This window comes from Serinus canaria, chromosome Z, assembly GCF_022539315.1.
Source record: "Serinus canaria isolate serCan28SL12 chromosome Z, serCan2020, whole genome shotgun sequence".
NCBI lineage: Eukaryota > Metazoa > Chordata > Aves > Passeriformes > Fringillidae > Serinus > Serinus canaria.
The window spans coordinates 47,177,938-47,202,044 of NC_066343.1; the positions used below are offsets into that span (position 1 = coordinate 47,177,938).

The 24,107-nt window shown below is 36.9% G+C and overlaps 1 protein-coding gene across 1 annotated transcript in view; it reads left to right on the forward strand.

Moving 5' to 3' along the window:
• The window catches only part of PTPRD (protein tyrosine phosphatase receptor type D), a 366,121-nt gene that overhangs the window by 300,158 nt on the left and 41,856 nt on the right, over positions 1-24,107 (forward strand). The window contains exons 23-24 of the mRNA XM_050987010.1: positions 4,124-4,247; positions 15,678-15,853. Coding sequence (XP_050842967.1) covers positions 4,124-4,247; positions 15,678-15,853 — 300 coding nt within the window. The remainder of the gene's footprint in view (positions 1-4,123; positions 4,248-15,677; positions 15,854-24,107) is intronic.

Below are 24,107 nucleotides of genomic sequence, written 5' to 3' on the forward strand. Positions count from 1 at the left end.
AGGAGGTGTATTATGTCTTAAATATAGTCTATAAATAGATATATATAACTCTACTCTTCCCCATGCTGATGGAAATGCACTCCAATTCTTTCTCTGTACCTTTGATGAAATAAATAGCACTTAGAAGTAAGATAAAATACTTGTCTTTTTAAATTACACAGTGCATACCCGCTTAAAAATTCTACAAGCCATCCTTCTCAGAGCATAGGAAAACATTACTAGAATGAAACTAAATTGTAAGAAAAATGAATAAAAATTTTACAGAGTGAAATTAGAGAGTAAAATTGTACCATTTGCTTTTTTGATGAATAAGAATTTCACTTTGTAGTCAGAAAAAGTAATATTTTTGTTGGAAGAACGGTGAAGCACTGCTCTTGGATCACATCACTCTGTTTATACTTAAGCACAGCACAGAAGTGATGCCTACCTTTGCATGTGGAAAAATACTATAGGGGGATAATTCACTGTCCCTTTATAGCACACAAAATACAATATGGCTCAAATAGAAAATTCCATCACCAGTTTTGCAAACTGACATTTTAAGATATGTGTATCATAGTCACTCAAATTTCTAAGATGGTGAACCCAAATAGTTTAGTGTCAAAAATTGTGTAGAAGCTTAAAAAAATCAGGTTCTTTCAGAGCTGCATTTAAGAGTGCCTTTTGAACCGTTAGTAACACATAGTGGTACAATTCATGTACCACATATACTGATGCAATTAGGCTGACATCCTATGGGGAGTCTGTTATGGTCCACCCAACCAGGAAGAAGAGATTCACAATTCGTTCTATAAGCAGCTGGAAAACGTTTCTGGATCATCAGCCCTATTTCATGTTGGTGATTTCAACTTGCTGAACATTTGTTGAGAAATTGAATACACCTGAAAAGAGGCAGTCTAGGAAATTTTTAGTTTGTGGAAGACAACTTTTTGTCACAGCTGGTGGGTGAGCCCACCAAGGGAGGGATTGTGTTAGATTTGTTACCTGCAAATAGAGATGGGCTGGTGGGAGATGGAGTGGTTGGAGGTTGCTTGGGGCACAGTGACCATGACATTACAAAATTCTCAATATTTGGTGAAGTCAAGAGGAGCATTAATAAGACTTTTTCACTGGACTTTCAGAGGGCAGACTTTGGCCTCTTCAGGACACTTATTCAGAGAGTTCCTTGGGAAGCACTCCTTAAAAATAAAGAAGTTCAGGAAGCGTGGGCATACCTTAAAATGGAGATTTGGACTTCAGCAGGGCCTTTGTCACATTCTCCCACAGCAGTGTCCTGGAAAAGCTGGCAGCCCACGGCTTGGACAGGAGCACTCTTTGCTGGGTTCAGAACTGGCTGGATGGCCGGGCCAGAGAGTGGTGGTGAGCAGTGCTGCATCCAGCTGGGGCCAGTCAGCAGTGGTGTCCTCAGGGGTCTGTGCTGGGGCCAGCTCTGTTCAACATCTTCACTGACAACATGGATGAGGGGATTGAGTCCTTCATTAGTAAATTTAGAGATGACACCAAGATGGGAATGTGTGTTGATCTGCTGGAAGGCAGGAGGGCTCTGCAGAGAGACCTGGAATGGTTGGATGGATGGGCAGAGTCCAATAGGATGAAGTTTAACAAGTCCAAGTGCTGAGTCCTGCATTTTGGCCACAATAACCCCCTGCAGCATTACAGGCTGGGGATGGTGTGGCTGGAAAGGGACCTGGGGGTACCGGTGACAGCCGACTGGACATGAGCCAGCAGTGTGCCCTGGTGGCCAAGAAGGCCAACAGGATCCTGGCCTGTGTCAGGAATAGTGTGGCCAGCAGGAGCAGGGAGGTCATTCTCCCCCTGCACTGGGCACTGGTGAGGCCACACCTTGCGTGCTGTGTCCAGTTCTGGCCCCTCAGTTTGGGAAGGACATGGAGACACTGGAGCACATCCAGAGAAGGGCAACGAGGCTGGTGAGGGGCTTGGAACACAAACCCTGTGAGGAACGACTGAGGGAGCTGGGGGTGTTTAGCCTGGAGAAAAGGAGACTCAGGGGTGACCTTGTCACTCTCTACAACTCCCTGGAAGGTGTTTGTAGTCAGGTAGGGTTGGTCTCTTTCTCCAGGCAGCAACAGATAGAACAAGAGAACACAGTCTTAAGCTGCACCAAGGGAAATATAGCTTGGGTTTTAGGAATAGGTTTTTTACAGAAAGAGTGATAAAGTTCTGGAAAGGTTTTCCCAGGGAGGTGGTGGAGTCACAATCCCTGGATGTGTGTAAAGAAAGACTGGATGTGGCGCTCAGTGCCATGGTTTAGTTGAGGTATTAGGGAATGGGTTGGAGCCGATGATCTTGAAGGTCTCTTCCAACCTAGTCATTCTGTGAATTTTGTGAATTCAAATAAATCATATTCAAAGCATAAATAGAATTTTCATGGCCTTCATCATGATCCCAAGCATTGAATTTCTTCTTCATTCCTCTAAATTGTCCCAGTTCATTTCCTTTTGAGGCAGGAGTTGCCAAGAACTCTATCTCAGTTGCTGTAGGTGAAGGATGAGCCAAAACCTGAGCCATCCCACTCCTCTACTCTCATTATCTAGGTTATGCAGGACTTCAAATTTTTTGTTATAAAAGTCAGTTGAGCCTAGGGCATTGGTTAATAGGATGAGGCACTTTGTTTTTGTGAAGTATTTGTTTTCCCAAAGACAAATACTTCTCTATCAGGCAGCCAAGCGAATTATTTTTTGTTCAATAATCTCAATAAAGAAGCAGATTCATTCTCAAAATAATAAATAAATAAATAAATAAATACATACATACATACATTCTATAAAATATGAAAAGGTGCATGAGAATGAAGCAATTTTCAGACTGGCCAGATTATCAGTCTAAGGGATAAGTTCTAGTAAAATCACATTAACTAATTTCACACATGCCCATTGTCAGGTAATACCTACTCTAATTGATTACAGCTCATACCCTGGGAAGAGTCAGCAAAGCTGTTGGCTTGATGCTGTAGTGGCAGTACAGATCTCCTGACTTCTGCCGTGTTACTGGTCTGCTCATGGAAAATGAGCATAGTGTTGGTGAACTGCCCTACCTTGGCTTATCTGTATCATCTTTTTTTTTTTTTTTTCCCTTTATAGTTTACCACTAACTGTCACTGGGAGCAGCCAGTTCTTAGCAGGATTAAACAGAGGGCATATACTTCAAGCCATAGTTTTGTATTCATATTGATTGAAAAATGTTAAGGTCTGTAATGGTACAGAAAGGGAAAGTAAAACAATAGGTGATTATTCATGACTTCTCAGTATGAGATGACCTTTCATCAGCCACTACCATAGAGCATAAACAGGTGCCATCTGTTACGTATTTTGCATTCATTTTGCTGCATAGATTCAACCATAGAGTAAAAATACTAGAGTCTGAAGTTTCCCTAGTGGTGAAGGATGTATGACTGTGGTGAACGCTTCTGTAAATCCACCCTGGAACAGAAAATAAACAGCAAATCTGGAAACATGGAGTTTTGTTTATGAATAAGATTAGTTATGTTTATGAATATGTTATCATTAAAATTTCAAATATGCCTGAATTGCTTACTTATTTATGACTCAAGGAAATGAAAAGCAAGTTTCTTTATGTTGTCTATGGATGAAACGCAGCTAGTTTCCTGAGCAGCGCTGGCATCAAAATGAAAGAACAGAAACATTGTTTTTCTTCTGAAAAATTTCATCAGGAAACTTTTGGAGTTTGTTTAGTAAACAGGACAGGGAAAGTTTTGAAAATATATTCTTACTAATAAAGGTAAAAATATTTATTCCCCTTCATCCCAGTGTTTTTGAGATTTAATCTGTTAATCTAGAACCCCTCATTTTCCAAAATGAATAAAAAGATAAAAAGGTGGATAGCTTGCTTTCTCTGAAGAAAACCCCCTGAATTTTAAAAGCTTGTGGTTAAATTCCTCATGAAAATTTCAGATGCATAAATAAAAAATGGTTATTGTAATATGATCTAATATGTTACAATGTGTCCCGAAGTAATTTCTTTCAAAAGGAAATTATTTCCACAGCAAACTATGGGGTTTTAGTTCTTAATTACCATAAATAAAACAATTATGTAGTCCGTAGCTGAAAGTTTCCTTTCCTTTTTTTCTCTTTGTCTTTTGAAGTCTATTGATCCTGGTCAGCAGTTCACATGGGAACACTCCAACCTGGAAGTAAACAAACCAAAGAATAGATATGCGAATGTAATTGCATACGACCATTCTCGTGTTCTACTCTCAGCAATAGAAGGTAAGGAGACCTTTAAAATTAAATTAATTAAATCCTAAAATCTAGAGTGATTTTACCAATCAATATCTTTATATAGTAATATAAAGAAGTGGTAATTAAAGTACTTCCAGTAAATTCCTGTAATGACAATCCTTTTCTGCTGCCTATTGTCAGTAACATACTATGAACTCGCACTAAAAAGTACATTCTTGTGTAACACTGAATGCATTAGGTCTCTGTGTATATGCCAGGGAGTTATCTGAAATAAATTAATATTGCTGTTTACTTATACTCACACTGCAAAGCAAACGTAGCAGTAAACAAGCATACTTGAATTGAGGAATTTGTTGATCAATGAAATTATCAGGATATCTGCTCGTTGAGTTTTACTTTGCGAAACCTTATTGTGGGAAAAAATCACTTCAACTTCATTTCTTTGGAGAAATTTTAAAAACTCTTAGAACTTTAAATTTAATTTCCAATCTAAGTAATAAACTGGAGTTATTAAACAAATGCCCATATGCAGGCATTTTTGGGAGTATCTCACTGACTAAAGATTGACAGTGTGATTTAGTGAGAGCTTTTCATTATATCTTTCTTTGTTACAAAGGTTTCCAAAATCATAAACACTTTAAAGTTTTATCTGAAGCAAACTGTTACTGGTAGACACTCCTAGGTGTTGTGTCTGTTTTACCAAGCATCAGGACACACTGGTTTTCATTCAGAGGATTCATTTTATTTTTTTCTAATTCTGCCTTACTGTTAACCTACTTCCTCTGTTGAAGACGGATTTTCAGTTATTCTCTGTTGTTTAGATCAGGTTTTAAAGATGGCCATAATCAAACAAATTATATATTTATATGACACAATTTAAATGAAAATAAGAGTTTTCTTTAGTTAGCTCCAAAAGGACTTACATACAATACCTAAGATAGAGGGATCTGTATTTTAGGTCATAGTTATTTCAGTCATAACGTGGTACAAGTTAAACTGCAAGTATTTTAATTTGTGGTTATAAATAGCTGCTTATCTTGGCTACTCCAGACCTAAAGACACTGGATTTATAGGTGTAATCCACTTTAATATTAGCTTCTTGATGAAGAAAAAGGCAATCTCACTGACTGAAGTTTAGATCTTTCCTCATTCATTGCAGCTGCATACCATAGGCTTTGATAATACAGATAAGAGCTTCTCAAATGTATTAGCAAATTTTAATGATTATCTTGAAGAATTTGCATATGATAATCTGCTTATATTTTTCCACCTTTGAGGTTCATGTAGCAGTTCTGACAAAATTTTTTTTTTTGCAACATATAATTTTTCATATTGCATTTTAAAAGACTATTAGCTGTGTAGAAACCTGCCTCTACCTGTCTCATCACTAAAGAGATTATTATCAACACTATTCTAATTAGTACTATATGTGATGTAATTCAATAAATATAACCTTCTCTGTCTCACTGGTCCAGACAAGAGGTCAAAGTATATGGTCTGAATAGGTCAGGAACAGCAATTGGACAGGGTTTCTGAGTGGTATTCTTCAGAACAAAATGCTTCACTGGGAGATAAGTCTAACTGGCAAAAAGACTCAAGATTTTCCAGGGATTTTGTTTGGAAAAAGAGTTGTGTAAAGGAGAGAGAAGGAGAGAAAAAAAAATTAAATGCAATCAGATTTACTTGATAATTTTTATATTAGACATCTGGACTGCCATTTTTCCCTGTATTTAAATGTCCCATGAATATGGTTCCCTTAAAAAAAAACCAAACCAGAATATATTCAGAGAATAAGAAGAAAATTTAAAAAGGAAAGCAGGAAATGTTAGTGAAAGTAATTGAAAGTGTGAAATTACGCATTCATTGGACTATGTTTTTGCATAAGTGATAGTAAAAATGCAAAAAAAAAAAATTTACATTGTACCTGGAAAGGATTGAGTATTTTAAGGAGTAGGGACAAAATACAGTTAAACTGTAATGATTGTTTTCCTTTTTTAAGTAAGAATACCATGGTGAGGCTAAAATTTCTAAGTCTTTCATAGTCACTGAGTCTACACAGAGAAAAGTATTATAACCTTTTGTGATATTAGTGTTCATGTAAAACCACAAATGGAATATTCACCCACTTGGTGATTTGCATGATTTTGAATATTTTCCAAGTCTTTAGATTATGGTGAAAAAAGCATATGGTAAATAAATCAAATATTAAATGCCTTTTTATAAGATGATATTTAGTCTTGAAAACAGAAATAATTTAGTATATAATTATCCCCTTAAAAATTTTTAATCCTGGGATTTTACATTATTGGGCAGATTAAATTTTGTGTGTGTACCTTCAAAATTTTAATACATTGGTTTTAGCATTTAGTAAAAAGTACTTCTCTTTCAGGTCTTAAGCAGGTATTTTAAATATGAAAATACACAGTCTGGCCAGCACTTTATTTACTTGATAACTGTGTTTCTTTTCATATTACCAGGGAAATCAGTATTTGGAATATTATTTTAAAATATATTCTCCTGTACCTATACTACTATACAATTTAATCCATACCTAAATTTGGACTACAATATATTTGTTACAGGTATTTGGAGATATTTGGTACATATATGTATGTACGTATCCATGTACATGCCTAGACATAGGCCTCATCTGCATTCCTTTGGTGGCCACAAGAAAACTAATGTTAGTGAGGTTTGAAAAGCAGCTGTGCCTTTCTAGCGAGAAGAACTCCGTTTTGCGCCTAGGCAGTTACTTACTGTTTAGAGCAAATATACATGAAGAAAAGACTAAGCATGTGCTAGACTGTAATCCTACACTGATGAACATTTTGCAGCTTAACAGTGTTGCATAACTATGGAATGTTGTAATTGGTACTCAGAATGAGACACAAGGCCAGTTTTGTGCTGTAGCAGAACTCTGTAGCCTGTTCAGAGTGATTACTAGAAAGTCCTGAGAAGCAATTAGCAGAGATTTGAAATAACTTCTTTCCAACTATTGATAATATCAAATTGATAAAATTGCATTAGCCCTGAAACACAAGGCCTTACTAACACTTTCAAAGTATTTATTTTGGTACCCTTCATAACTCCTGTTAAAACCTTGTTTTGAATCCCCTCTAAGTTCTTGACCTCTCTCATTACATACAATATGGAGTTCCACAACATAATTACTTATTTCGCAGAAATACTTTCGTTATCACTGTTTGAATTTATTACATTAGATTTCCCTTTGGAGAGAAAACTCAGGTTAGACATGGTAATTTGGTTTTCCTCCTGAAAAGAAAATTTTACTTGGCAAAATTTTGTTCCCATGTTCTTGAAATCTGATTGAAGTCTTGAAATCAGTTCATATTGTGCTGTCTTTGGCTGTTTCTGAGATGGACACTTGGAATTTTAAAGTATAATGACAGAATGTAGTGAAGTTTATTGTATGTATCCAAATGGATTTAAGGGAGAATTTACTGATTAAAAAGAAACAGATTGAATTAAAACAGCTAGATCTGTTATCTTCAACCTCTAAGAAGTAAATAAAAATTCAGGGGATGGGGAGGGAATGGATAAACACTCTGTATTTTAAAATGCCTTGCCGATTCTTTTAAGAGATAATAATGACTAAAAGTCTTCTATATGTTGATGCATTTGCATAATGCCACTTATTAAAAGAAAAAAAAATACCTATCATATTTCAGCAGGTTTTTTTTAATGGGAAATGTAGTGACTTTAAAATTCTGCTAACACTAGAAAGCTCTTACTGTAATATAAACGGTCAAAAAAGAAAAGGCAAGAAGCTGCTAATATTCTTGCTTGTCTGATGGCCAGCTGCCAGTAAATTGGCTTTGATTATGCAGAACATCATTGCTAGATTCAGAACTTGTTTGGAGCATTGTAACTACCAAAGAGTCATGACCTGTACAAACGATTTGCACTCTGTCACATTGCATTTATGTTTCCTTCCGCTAAGAGTAGGGACTGAATGGCCCCTCAGCCTACAAGCTTGGAGCGCCTTACAAACAACAAAAGTATTTTGGTGATGGATACAGAAAAACCCAAGGATATGGATACAGAAAGATGGGTGAAGTGATTTCATGGTGTTAGGGCTCCTGTGAAGTAGATTTCATAGTGTAGACACTGTGGTGCCTGTCTTGACAGCAATGCTGAGACGAGTTGTAGGTTTATGAGCCTACTGATGCTGTAATAGTTATAACTTAAATACTGCCATTCTTGATACCCTTAAAATCTACTCAGAACAATTTTTCCTGCATATGTTGACATACTTTCCTTTGGGAAAAACTTCAAGAAACATCTGGTGGCTTTGTTCTTGACTGACTAATGAAGATTTGGAACATGTTTACTGTGAACACTTATATTGAAACTGGGTTTTGCAGGAAATATCAAACCAGATATAATTTCATTTCATATTAGTAGAGGCACTCGTCATTTCTTTGAGTGCATAATTTAAAATATAAATTAATATTTCTATTTGATAAAAGATTCCTTTAGCTGTTAACTGCTGTGTTACTTAGTGTTGAAGAGATCCCTAAAACCAGCTTCAGACAGCAGTAAAATAATCACAGTACGATGACATCATGTTAGATTTCAATATCTGCTTTGTAGTATTGTGCAACATACTGCCATCTGCACATACTGTCATGCATTGTGGATAGTTTTGTGATGCAATGCTCTTACCTATGCCTCTGAGGACCTGCACAGAACAATCTGTTTATTTCCATTCTGGACTTCTTAATTCTAGACAGTTTTTAGAGCAAAACAAAACAAATTCATGCTTCATTTCTTTTTCCTAAAAGAGCTCCTCCTGTTTCCCATGTCTTTCTGCTGGTCACCTTCCAAGTTTCTTTTCTCACCTGCAGATCTTCCAAATTTCTCATCTTGCCTGCAGATCTTCTACACTCTTAGTTCTCTGTTTGCATACTTACATTTCACTTTTGTCGCCTTTTCCCTTTCTTTTCAAATACTTCTCTTCTGTCCTCTAAACAATCCCTTACTTTGTCAGGCCTAGTTCTGCACCGTATGCCTGTCCCTTCTGGCATTGCCTTCTTTCCAGAAATTCTCTCCAATTCCATATTTCTCTTTGAGACTCCATATCATTCATCTTTTCCCTCTTCACCAGACTCTCCTAGTCATCCTAACAGTCTATTCACAATCCAGCTATCTATAGGTTTTCTTTTCCTGACATTTCTTTTTCCTTCCTCATCCCTAATCTTTTCCTTTCCTTCATCCTTCTAGGATGATATGTAGAGAATTGATATGTAGAGTCCTTAGTCTTTGTAAAAAGCCTTCATTTTACAAATATTCACTACTAGAGTACTTCATTGGTTCGGTGCTGCTCCATATTGCACTGAGTTCCTAAAGTACAGATTCGTGCTTAGACCATTTCAATTTGATTATTTGCTTAACTAGATAGATTTCATGTAACAAAAACATCCACAGAAACACTTGCTACTGGCACCTATCACCTGTTCATTGGCCAAGCTGATTAAGGAATGACAGTTGATGTAATGTTTTTGGATTTCAACAAAGCTTTTAATACCTTCTCTGGTGGTATAAGTTTTTGGACAAGATGTCCAGCATACAGCTGGATAAACACATCATGTGATGGGTGAGCAACTGGCTTACAGGTCAGGCACAAGGGGTTACAGTCAATGGGGTGACACTGGACTGGGGACCTGTCACTTGTGGGCTTCTGTAGGGCTCCACCTTAGGGCTGGTGCTCTTCAACATCTTCATAAATGACTTGGATGCAGGACTGGAGAGGATGCTAACCATGTTTGCAAACAATACAAAATTGAGGAAGCTGTTGACTCCCATGAAGACAGGGAGGCCCTAGAGAGATTCCTTGACAAATCAGGGGGCTGAACCATCAAAAACCACAGGAAGTTCAACAAGACAAAATGCCAGATTCTGCTCTTGGGATGGGGCAACCTTGGAAGTATGAACAGGTTGGAGAATGAGATGCTGGAGAGTAGAAAAGGACCTGGGGGAGCAAGATGAACGTGAGTGCCAGCAGTGCCCTGGCAGCCAGGATGGACAAACATGTTCTTGGGATCATCGGGCACAGGGCAGGCATCCAGGGGGCCAGACATGTCCTGCGGGGCATCAGGCACAGGTTTGCCAATCAGGGCTGCTGTCACAACCCATTGTCATGGTAAGTTCTCATCAGGCTGAACGAAGACACCGGCCCAGGAGTGAGGTCTCTTGTGCTTCTGGTGTTAAGGCATGCCTTAACTCCAACAATCAGACAACTGTTTAGAGTCAAAAAGTGTTGTCTAACAAGCCTCTCCATTCTTACAATTTGCTTCCACAAATGTGGTGGCTAACAAGCCTTTAATTTTGTACAGGACCCTAATATAGCTCTCACCTCCTAAAATTAACCCCTCAAAGGTGCTGGCTAACAAGCCACACATGTCCACAATCTCCCCACTCCTGCAATAAACTTCACTAAGGAGTATGGGATAGAATGACAACTGTGGTTTGATCAGACAAAGCAAGAGAGAGACAGAACAAAGAATATCACCCCAGATTCCACATTGTTCCTTCCGTGTGGATGGTGCAGAGCTGAGGTGGTGACAAAGAAGGCAAAAGAGAAAGACATGAAAAAGAGAGGATAGCCAGGGGCCTGATCTGCATCCTTTTATAGTTAACCTGGTGCATGTTTCTTACACAGATTAGATTTTTTGCACTGTTTCATTCACACATGCACAACCAGCCTGTGGTTTTTGCTCTGGCATTGTTCAAATCACCAGACATTGATTTAAACCAGTAGTACAACTTCATCAACACTCTGGGTCCATCATGGTATTTTTCCAACTTGTTTACAAGCATGACAGAATTTAATCCTATTACTTCACACTATTTATGCACATGACTAAAAGCATGTCTTAGGGAAGCAGCGCAGAAACAAAGCTTTATAGTTTTAATTTATTTTAAATAGAAAGGCTGTTCAGTAGTCAGCCTTTGTAAAGGCTTGAAATAATTTCATTATTTGATTTCAGTTTGTGAATAAAACGTGAAGTCTAATTAAAGTTATTTAAGATTATAACTCTCTTCAGGAAATCAAGTGAATCATTCCTAACGTCTACATTATTAGCCTTGTGGATCTGAGTCTGTCCTGTAGTAAGCTGAACTGTCATCTCAGTTCATGAGTTCTCAGCATAAATTGAGAGCAATACAGTTCATGGGGTTTTTTGTCTTCTGTACTTTAATTGTGGCATTGGCTAATTTTATTTCATTGCTCATTCACTCTTACTATGTAAAAACTAAACTTTATTCTCTTGAGATATTTAAAAGTGGACTGTCTTTTGTGCTGAACTACTCATCTGATTCTTCCCCCATTGTGCTTAACTCCTGTCTGGCTAAATAAAGAGATTTCAGACTCTGATCATTCATCACCATTGTTGAAAATGCTACTAGAAAATAGTTATGGTAGAATCATGGTTCAGGAGCTTGGTCTTTAACTGACTTCTTGTGCAGAAACTGTGTCTCTGCTTTTGTGAAGTTTTAAAAAGTCGGGTTATACTGCATAGATTACCCTAAATTTATACTTCAGGAATGCCATCCTAAAGGTACAATAAATCCCACTGATGCTAAAAGACTTAGGTAAAGTTCATATAAATATTACAGAATTTGGTTGCTTTGTCCCTTTCTTGACCCATGCTTTTACAGAACAACTGACCTCTCTTAACTATGAAACCCAAATTTAAGTAATGATGGCAATTGCTGCTGTGCTTGTGGGTATGTTGCCTTCAAGCTATGGCAGCTAACAAAAGTTTGCAGGATTTCATTGTACTGCAGTCAGACTGGTTGTCATTTGATTGTTTTTGCACTATTGGACTTGACACAAAATTGTTCTGTTTTCTCAGCTCAGAATGAGGTTATGGCCAGAAAAATCATTTCAGAAAGGGAAGTTTTATTATTTAGATTTACCTGTCTTTGATGAATTTTTATTCTTTGTCATTGTAGATATTTACCCATATTCAATTTTTTTATTAGGTAATTTTAAAAAATTCATTATTCCTCTTTCCATGAGGCATCTTCCCTAGAGGGCTTTAAGGATTTTGGAGCAGGATGTGAAGCCGAGGTCATGCATGAAAACAGTGATGAAAAGAGACTCTGTGAGAAATGGGTACAATACTTAAAGGGACTATGACAATGGATGGAGATGGAGAACATCCTTAATGGATACTGTGTGAGAGAGAGACAGTGGAGCTGAGCATTCTGAATCAAATAGTTCTCTTGATCTCAGCAGATCAAGTATTATTGAGTACTGTACAGTACTATTGAGTTCTGTATTCTGCTGGAGATAAATCCTTGATGCGGATCTCTGTGCAAGTGTTGGAGCAAAAATGTTTTGTGGGTTTTTTTCTTTTTTTCCCTTTTTTTCCCCTAAACTTCATTGATTAATTCCTTAATAGTTGCTCAGGGCCTGTGGTAAATGGAATTTCATGTCCATGTCCCATCTGTATCCTCGTTTGGTACAGTGAAGATGACTTGCCTTGTAAAATAATTCTTCTAGCTAAAGGACATACAGAATTTATTGTGTCCACTTTACAGAAATAAAGTGGAGAATCAGAGTGAAAATTTCCACATTAATCTACATTTAAAGAAATCTTCTTTGCATTCGTCAGTAATTGTTAATCTTAATTATTTCTTACTTGAAATTTAGATCAAGGAAGGTGTAATCTGAAAGGTTTTCCTCATTCGAATTGAAATAATTAGAATTTATTTAATTTAGAAGTATATATTTTAATATAATTTGTCAATAAATTTATTACAAATTAGCAAGTTACAATTTTAGGCATTCTGAGGTTTTTTTACATCAGGTACTAGTATTGGTTGCTAAAATTTGTAAAGATCATTCTTTAGGGAACAGCTTGCAATAGTTCTCATGCTGAATTTTCACACTGAGTTTCTGCGTTATCAGTTCCAGAGGACAGCTTTCCCAGAAGATCATTTAACCACTTTACAAAGTGTTGTTTTCCATTTTTTCCTCAGGCTCTTATTTATAACATGTGCTTCAAAGTATGATACCAGGCATCATAATAGAATTCTAATTTATGCAGAAAACATTTCTTACCAGCTTTCTCACTTCCTTTGGTAATAATACCCAGTTGGTGTAGATTTCTCCTGTTGGCTTCATTCTTCTTTCTCATCTGTTTTGTGAAAAAAAAAAAGTGTTTTATTATCTTGATAAAGGAAGAAAATACAGCATTGTGCCTAGCAGTTATATTTTCTATATCATTAGTTACAATATCCACAGTAGGAAGTGGCATGTAAAGCAGCTTCAGGTCTACAAGAGTGATGCTTTTGAACTCCACTTTCTGCCTTTCATGGAGGGAAATCATGCTTTTCAGCTATAGACTATACAGGTTAACTAGTTTTTTCTTTAGTTTTATTTTTCTCCTGGAAGACACTTTCAGTCGTGTCAAATCAGTCAGGCAGTCTGCCTGTGTCCATTCTTGCATCCTGCCTGAGGAGTGCCATTTTCTGCCTCTCTTGTAACCCTGAAGTTACAAGGTCTTACTATCTCTGAAATATTTTGTCATGTTTTTCTTCTAATTGTGTACAGAAACTTAAATTAAAAATTTAGTTTAAATATGATTTGAACATATGAAACAAGAACATATATGGAACTTTATTGGGCATGAAGTAACCCCTAATCTGAATAATTTCCAGATTACATTGGATTTTACTTACTTTGACATTTAGTCTGTGGGTTCATTCACTGCTAAGTTAGCAGTGGAATGACACATTCAGGTTTACCCTGAATGAGTATTGAAACAATTAACATTTTAGCTTAAAAGGAGCAGTCCATTTTAAAGAAGTACCCCTAATATTTCCATTCAAATTAAAAATATTTTGGAAGACATTTTCAGATGTGTGCTACTTATAGTCAGGAAAGACAGGAGTATGCAGCTCCAGTAATTCCTGATTTGGGATCACCAGCAGGAGATAATGCATCAGAATCGATTTGAGGATTTTGTTTCTGACAAAGATCTTGGGAAATATTTGTTTACAGTTTATTCTGTTTCATAGCCAAAGAGACTCAATGTTGTTGCTTTGTGGCGGGAAAACAGTCATAGCTGTAGAATAAATCTGGGGCTGGTTTTATCACCTTGGCTCTCTTTTGAAAGAGTTTGTGGAACCTCCACCATTTCTTGGGATTGTAGACTTGTGCATGGCAGATTGGCTGCATAAATATAAATCATTCATTTCTGCTCAAATAAGTAACTTCAACAAAACTTACTAAGTTGCAGATTCGGCTGATTAATGCTGCTTTGACATTCAGCCAGCCCTGAGATCTCACATGAGTATCTTCTTTCTCTAGTCATCAGTTAAAACAACAGCAGGGACATAAACATGGTTCCCTCAGTGCTTTATCTTTCAACGCACATGTAGTCTAAGTTAAAAGCTGGGCACTGTACTGCTGAATTCAACAGTGATCTGAGAATTTTAAGTCCATTTTTATTCATTTCCATGAGCATGCCTGCCTTATTAGTGCAGACTAATGTGACCTCTGCTACAGCCAATACACCTCCTTGGCCTGGGTAGGCAGCATGTTCCAAGTCCAGGCATCCTATGGCATACCCTGAGTTATATAGATTGCAGTTAGGAACTGGTCTGCTTCCCGTGGAGCTCTAAGAATGGACGTGTGTTTGGTAGACACAGCCAAAGTTCCTGCATAAGTCTTGTCCAAAATACCTGAGCCTCAAGCAAATAATGGTGTAGGTTCCATGTGCACCCAAGTCTTGAACCCCACTTCTTCTAACGCTTTTAATTCTTATTCAGTCTTGCAAAGATCTTTATTTCATGCATACACTGTATAGAAAATTTCACTGTTTCTTAAATCTGACTTACATAACATGTTTTGTTACAATAAAACTCATCATTATCTTCGCATTTAATGGAGAAAATGAATGTAGCAGTGATATTAATAGTTCTTGCTGATTTTTTTTTTCTTATGTATTTAAAGGAATTGCAATAACCTCAACAAGAATGTTTGAGGAGTCTACAGGGTGTCTGATTGCTAATCCTCAACAGGGTCTGTCCCAGGTAGCACTGCCATATTTTGGGTGTCTGCAGGCAGCATCAGACCAGCTTTTAAATGCTGCTGTATTGACCACCAGGTCTCTCTACCTGATACAGATTTTCAGGCTACTGTAATATTTCTGATCACACTTGTGAAAACAAAGTGTGATCAGATAATAACTGCTCTTTTGAAACAAAGTCTCTTGTTTCAAAAGAGCAGTTATTCCCAGAGAGACCACCATGCCTCTTGGCTCCACACATGGGCTGCACTCACCTGTAAGTATCCATGCGCTGCTTGGCACACAACAAGCCGAGATTCATCAAATCCAGCGCCACGGGGTTGTTGAGCCCTAGTAAAACAAGCAGGACAGCACAGAAACTCTGCCCTGTGTTTTCACTCTCCTCTCTTTGCAGGCATACCAGGCAGCGACTATATCAATGCCAATTACATAGATGGATACAGGAAGCAGAATGCTTATATTGCAACGCAGGGGGCATTGCCAGAAACCTTTGGTGACTTCTGGAGAATGATGTGGGAGCAACAAGGTGCAACAGTCGTCATGATGACAAAACTAGAGGAGAGGTCCAGGGTAAGGAAAACTTATGCAAGGTTAATAATATTGTACCTGAGTTACCACTAATGTCGGTGTTTTGTTTCCTTTGCGTATGTTTGCCTGTCTTCTTTATATCTGTAAAAACTGAGGGGTTTTATTTTAGGTTACCACAAGTTAAAGTGTCTGCACCACGAAAATTATCTATTTATAGGAAATCTTGCTTTCACTATGAAACCACCAGGTCGTGTCATTTATTTAGCATTTTTCTATGCTCTGGAAAATTTTTAATTTTTTGATCACAATGATTTTGGGTTGTTTTTTTTTTTTTAACCATGTTGGAAATCTTATGAGGAGACCAAAAGAGTTACTTCCTCTGTAGTAATAAGAATATGATTGTATTATCCTGTTATGAGGAAGTTAATGTATGTCAGCAGCATTCAGTTCTCAGTTTTAAAAGGTATATATTCACCATTATTTAACATCAATGAGGATTTGAATTTGCTTGAGAAACCTTGTTTTTTGATTTTTTTTGAGCACATGCTGGTAGCTAGAAAAATTGCAACAGCACATACAATAGCAGAATACAAAATTATCCATGGTATTGCAAATTCAATTTTGCAGACCAAAGTAAAATTAGGAAAGTAAAGCACTAAAACATATGGATATTGTTCTGATAATAGCATTATACTATTCAAATAATAACTATAGATTTTATTATTAGAAGAGTTATAATAAAATATGTGCTGTATGTAAAGGGAAATAAAAAATAGTAATTAGGTTTTTAATAAAATAAAGAAAATTATAGAAAATGTAGTAACAGACCGTGGTGTGTTGCATGAAGATTTACTAGTGGGTCCATATTAGGTGGTATTTATGAGTTCTAAGAGTGGATGTTATTGGAGAGGAGGGAGTAAAAGGAAAATAATCAACAGAAGAGGAGAAAGAGAAATGAGAAAAATCAGCCACAGCAGTCAGTCAGGAAGACAAACAAGTATTTAACCAACAGTGGTGGTTCCTCTATCCAACTTTTTCTACAGTAACAGTATTTTATGTCAAGAGGTACTTGAAGTTCTCATGGGTTGTTTGTGCTCATGCTGCCACTGCTGGGAGCACACATTGGCTAGGGAGGACCAATGCACAGCTGCACAGCTGGTTCATTGCTGAGCTTTCTGCAAACATATTTATGTGGCCTATATCATAAGCCAGAAACTTCAACCAAACATAGAAATCAAAAAGTGGGAGAAAGAAGTGGTGATCCTAACAGCAGTGGTAATCGTTCCCTTGGGTCTCTGCCAACAAGAGTAGAAGGGTTTTCAAATCCAGGAGCTGAATAAAAAGCAGGAGTGCCACAGAAAAACACTGCTGCAAGCATTCTAAAGTACTCTGTCCTAGAAGCTTGCGTGAAGGGGCAGGAAGCTGCAGGTTGCAGGACTGCAGGTGGAAGGTGGAAAAAGCTAAGGTACCCAAGGTTCTGTGCAAGGAGTTAAAAAATGCCATAAGTATGGGGGATCAAGAAGAGCTCAGTAATATAGCAAGACATTACAGGGGAGGACTGAAGATTTATCATCCAGACTCAGTTTTGAATCAGTAAAAGTATCTTAGAAAAGTAACTGGATAATTTTTGATATTTCAGTAGTTCATGGATGAGATCCATTTCAAAATGAAAACATTTCAGCATGTGTCAGCTTGGAACAGGGTGGAGTGCACCATAAAGCCTAATGCTACACTGTGTTGGCATTGATGTCTTTTTCATATGCTTGGATACCTATAATTGCAATGATGATGTAACTTGAACTTCTTGGCAGCAGTCATTCCTTTCTGGAGGCTTACCAAAACATATATATTTCTTCTTTTACCCTTTTTGTTATTTCTATAAGTAGACTAAGCTTTTTGCAGTTCAAGCAATCAAGTTATTCAAGCATTCTAGTTATCGAGTCACTTCCCACATGTAACTTCAACCTACATTAACACCACTGTTTTTACATACCTGATGGCAATTAGTACATAGCACACGGTAATTTTAGCAGAATTTTTAGTTTTATCTTGGGTCTACAGACCTTGTCTAGTCCAGGCATTGCCTGATTGGAATTGAGAAAATGTAATTCTGCCCATTTCTTCACTAATTAATTCTTTACAGTTGCTGGTAAACGACACCAGAGCAAATAAAAAATCGGTTCCTAATAAGCAGCCCATTGCAAAAGGTATACTTAAGTACTTGAAAGTTTATCTTAATACTGCAGGCCACAGGCAGCCACTGTCTAGAAGGATGTTTTGATGCAGCTAAATGAAATTCTTCTCATTCTCTCCAATAATTGCCTTGCAGAGTTTTAAGCTAACTCTAGCCTTTGTTGGCTGCACCCTGAAAAACACTGATCAGAATAGTAATCACCTCCCTAAGTGATTAGCATTCAGAAGCAATGCATTCTCTAAGTGGAATGAGAAATGAGACATTCTAGTCAATGGATTGCTCATGAATTCAGTGCTTATATTTGTGTATTTTTTGTGCATAATTTAGTGCCTTCTGTATTCTTAGGCTGGATTTGGTGCATTCATTGCAGAGCATTACATACCAGCTATCCAGCACCTAACTCAGCTCCCACTCTCAGAGGCAGCAGCTCCATGAATATGGCATACCAGTTACCTTTGCTAATACAGTAGCTGCATGTAATGTAACTAATGGTATTGATGGCAAGACAGCAGTGGAAATCCCTGTGCAGGGAAAAATCCAGTGATGACATTACATTGCTATTTTTTTGTGCTATCGTTTTTATATAGCATATTCTTGTAGAAGAAAAACAAGTGAGATTTCAAACATGAAATATAAGCACTGTTACATATCATTAGGGATGAAGAGCTTTGCTAATTTTGTTTCTCTTTCTCCTTTGATTCTGTTTTGATTGCTTTTGTGTCTTGGCAGCCTGATCATTATTCCTGCTGCAAGGCAAGATTGTTTCTCCCTCAGACTTTCTGCTTTCCATTTCCATGTTGTCATTTCTGTTTAGCTAGCTTTTTTGCATTATGTAGTCCTGCAGCCTTTATAACCTGGACTGCATAGATAAAGATGAGGATTTTAATTGCATCTGCAGAAACAAAGTTGGTTCATTAGCATGTGTTAAATGTCTGAGTGACTTCAGATTTGAGAATGTTCATATTTTACAGCTGAATAGATCAAATGAAGATGTTACAGTGAATTCATTATTCATTTGTTTGCCTATAAGGAAGCTGCAGGAAAAAAAGATCTTTCACTTATAACCTTTCACACTTAGTTGGTTTCATATTACATGCCATCACCTGAATTTCCCGTGACCTAAACCAGACTACAGGAGAAAGTCAGTCTCATCATTCAGCTACCATGAAAATAATTTGTATCAAAAAGGATTACACACATTGGAAGTGCATGGGACAGTGCTAGTAGCATTTTTGTCAAAGATACGAGTTTAATCTTAGTGAAATACAACAACATTGAAGGTTAAATTTGAGACTAAAAAAAAAACAGTTGTGTGTTAGACTAAGGAAACATGTAAAACATGTAAAATTTTAATGGATGGTGCCTCTCTTTCCAATTTCTCTGTCTTCTCCTCTACCTCAAGCGGTACAGATTAAATTTTGTTGTTGTTATTGAGTTTTGGGTGCGGTTTTGTTCCTCTCAACTAATTGGGTGTTCTGAGTACTCATCTGCTGTAGTGAATCTTAAGAATGATCAGATGAAAAATCTCTATAGCAAAACATAACCATGTTGCCTCCGACAGGAAGCATATATATAGTCCTTCCTCCTTTTTCAGGGTAGGATACTGTTGTAGATTGCCTACTTGCAAGAGGATTCAATCCTTTCCTATTTTGCTTTGTAATTATGTATTTTGAATACATTTGTTGTGTTATCTTGGAACTGATAGAAAATACTTCCCTCGTTAACCTCATTACAGTACTTTCAGTGTTGGGACCCCATTGCCTAGGTTTAAAATCTTTTGACAAAAAAAAAAAAATCAGGTCAAAACTAAATGAAAACATAGTGACACTATCAAGTATTCAAATATTAGAAGCTAAATGACAGTATAATGCCAATATCAAGAGTATATTGAGCCAGATTCTGAACTTCTTTACTGATGAGGAAGGCTTTGGTGTTCGTATTGATACTATCAGCTTCATTCAAATTTGCTAATGACTAAGGGAATACATGAGGGAAATATATTTGTGGCATTTTATTAGCCGGATCCAAACACCTGTTTGACTGTCATGAAGTGGATATCATCATTAATATTATAAGCAGAAATTATCTAAAAAACCATACTCTTACAATAATCATCTTGGTTTGTCAGGGTTTAACATTTTGAATCCTGAGTCTTCAGTGGGAAGGGGGAGATCAAAACAAGCCCAGCAGCAAATCCTGTCTCAGATTTTATTCCCCGTTATTGATACCATGGGACTCTTTGCATGGGTCCTGTGTTTGTTCAGTAAGAACATCAAAAGATAATTGAAAGTCCTTGGACCTCTTGTCTCTCAACTAGCCACTGACACCTGAGAAAGTCAGGAGAGATGGCACTGTCACAAGAAAAGGAAAATGGACTTTTCCTGGTAGTGCTGAAATGCCAAATAGAACTCCTGTTATTCCAAGTATCAAGCATCAGAACACTTGTGTCTGCGTATTTCAACAAAAATTTTACAGGTTTATAGACTATTCCATGAGAATGGTAAGAAAAATAGAAAATGGGTGACAGTATAAATATGAAATAGGTAAAATAATTGTTTGGGGCTTGTTTTGCTTGGCGGGTTGATTGGGTTTTTTAAGGAGGATATAATAAATTAAATCAGGAGAGGTTTATTCAAGTTGAACTTGCACACAACCCACAATAACTGGGAAATATAATTGTACATTGGGACTCCTTAGTAAAAACACACGTTGGCAACCAAAGATTTCTAAGTCTTGCTCCAGGAAAGGAAAATATAAAGGCAGGTCTTGGGAGAGCACTACATTTTTCTACTCAAAATGTGCATGTTGCTAAGAGTTTTTTGAATCCTAATTTGTTGATGGCAGAGTAGGCACTGATACCTAATCTATCTGACTTCATATGTAAGACAATGCAAGACTGCATGCACCACAGCAAGCAATAAGCACAGAAAACAAAGAATGCAGTTTTCTCTTCTGTATGATATGGATGCAGCAGACTTTTATACGACTGTGATGAAGTTAGTTTTCCATTTGTTGTGCAGGGTTTCTGCAGCAAATTTCAGATCTTTCCTCCTAAGTATGTTTGGGTAATACTGGAAGTATTACCTGTCAAAATACTACCTCAGAAATAAGTGACAATTAGATATTTTCACTAAAGGAATAGAGAGATCAGCAAGAGGTGCACTTAAAAATTAATTTAAGAATATTGTCAATACAGTCTCAAGTGCAAACTTTATTCTACTGTATTTAGGCAAAATGTAATTGATTTTTGCAGAAAACTTTCTCTGGTGTTTTATATGGAGCAGCACAAGTGTGCAAAAATGTGGGGTTTTTTTTTAAGTTGTGATATATATTTATATAGGAAAATATAAACAGAAAATTTAGCTATGCTTTTTAGCAACCAAAAAATTCATGTCTTTAGCTGGTAGGTGGTAGGTTAGCATATAAGTCAGCAGATATGAATAGATAGGACACATTACAGATGGCATTTTTTCATACAATACATTTCAACAATATATTGCTTTGCTAAAAAGGAATTAAATATGCAGTTTTGTAATTGGTCATTCCCTAGTTTTAATGGTAAACCAATGCCTTCTGTACCAATAATGTGCTATCAGAATTTTATTTCACTTGTTTAGTGCTCGCTGCATGCTAAGATATGAGTCAGATGAAGAATGAATGAGAGAACTGGGGGAAAAAAAAAGAAAAACACAAAATCAAGTACACCATGTGTTCACCAGATTTACAAAAATAAAAATCTGTAGGTTTGTACTGGGATTTTTTTCACTGTAACAGAATGCCATGGCCACAGTCCAAGAATTCCTACGCCATCTTACGAGGTGGAGTCACCAGTTGTAATGTCAGAATTGTAAAACTCATTCATAGCTGTTTATTATGGAAGGATTCTCAGAGGCATAAGGGCAGGAACATGGTCAGCTCTCAATTTCTGTAACTGAAATGTAGTCAGTCATAGGTGCTTAATGCATTCAAGAATCTAATCCAATGAAGTTTAGAGTTTCTTTTTCTAGGCACATTTCAGGTGGAAGAGCTGTGCCAAGGTTCCTCAACTGAAATTCAGACTATGAGTATCATCATTAACCCCACTTATAGTATGGCATTTGATACTATGATACTATGAGTACTATGATACTCATAGTATCATCAGTAAAATAGCTGTGGAAATGCCATACTATAAGTGGGGTTAATCTTGCTTTTACACAGTCAATAGGCTCAAAGTCTGGTTATTTCAGCTTATATGCATTTGAAGTTGAGAACATACAGAATTAATGCCCCATGTGAAAAGATGCTGGTAAATTAGAGAGAATCTAGATGAGAACAGTGGTGATCAGACGCTGGAGAAATAGTAAGAAAGATTTTGATTTGTTTTATATGTATGACAGTGAAGGAAATCACAGTAGTCTTTCAGCATGTGAAAGGCTGTTAAAAATTTCATCGTAATCAACCATTTTCCCTGCCTTTGGGGCTTTAAGGAGGAAGAAATAGGCTGTGCAGCAAAGATTATATCGAACTATTAAAGAACTTCCAAAATGTAATGTCAATAATGGAACAAGCTTTGTAGGATATTGTGTGCAGTGTCTTCCATTGTAAGCTTTCAAGAGCTGTCTGCACTAGAGTCTTACCTGAAATGGTCTTAAGCTGGCAATACCTTATATTGCCAAAATTATTTTTCAAGGCAACCATCTAGGTTTTTTTCTGTTATCATTCTGTGTGGTTTCTTTAAGCTGTTAGGGTGAACTGATGGCTTTCTATAAAAATATTATTTCCCTGAAGCAAGTGTGTAGCAAGTGGTTTATTCAAAATCATATTCTAACTCTGTAATTCGACTTTATTATCTTAATTCCTTTGCTTTGCGCTTGAGGTAAGACATATACTACTACCTCCTATAATTCTCCTCTTCATACAGACAGAAGAACCGTGCCGCATGTAAAAAATGCCCATTGAGATTTTGAGTTAGAAGATTAAAAATTCTGCTTGTTTTCAAAATTGAGTGAGTGTAGAATCTTAGAGTCGTTAAGGTTGGAAAAGACCTTCATGGAATCCAACCTTTTACCAAATACCTCCATGCCCACTAAACTATATTACAAAGTGAGATGTCCACTCGTTTTTTGGACATTTCAAGGGATGGTGACTCCCCCACTTCCCTGGGGAGCCTGTTCCAATGCTTAACCACTCTTTCAGTGAAGAAATTTTTTCCTGATTTACAACCTGAACCTCCCCTGCTGCAGTTTTTTTCCTGTTGCTGGTTGCCTGGAAAAGGAGATCGACCCCTACCTCACACAACTTCCTTTCAGGTAGTTCTAGAGCACAATAAGCCCTGAACCTTCTTTTCTCCAGAATGAGCAACCATTGTGTCCTCAGCCACTCTTCATAGGACTTACATTTGAGACCCTTCACCAGCTTTGTGACCCTCTCTGGACACATGGCTAAGTATGTTTGGTTTAGCATTGTAGTGTATAACTTCAGCACATGGTGTTCTGTCAAGCAGTTTGAGGCTTGAAAATGTCAGAGTGTGGATTTAGTATTGTTTATCAAAAAGTGATCCTACTTTTTCCTTATTTAGCAGATTATGGTGAAAAACTCAAGGCCAGTTGTCCTTTATAGCAAGCAAGAAATCAGGAAAATTTAAGTTCTTCTAACAGATGTCTCTGAAAACAAATATTATTTTTAACATTTTACATAATTTACAGAGCTTGTCCTGTGTTCTAAGGAAGTTAATGGATACAGATGGATACTGAGGTTGGTAATCAATGCTTTTGCTAGAGGAATTTTCTGGTTCACATAACAGGAACTTTATGAAATACATTTATGAGATAAAGAATTTCATATATATATTAAGCTAGCTATAGAAAGCAGACCTTGACTTGAAGTTGCATTCAAAAATCAAAATCCAGACTGAGACCTCTAGATCCACAAAATACCTTCCAATGTACCTTTTCATGTATTAGTTGTGTTTCAAGTGAACCAAAGGCAATAATAGATTTTTTTTGATCTGATGTTTCTTTCTTTTGATCCTTTTGTTTCACTGATATTTTACATAATATTCATATCAGCTTAAAGAGGTAGTTCTCTTTTATGGAAAATAATAGATATTCATTACAGCAC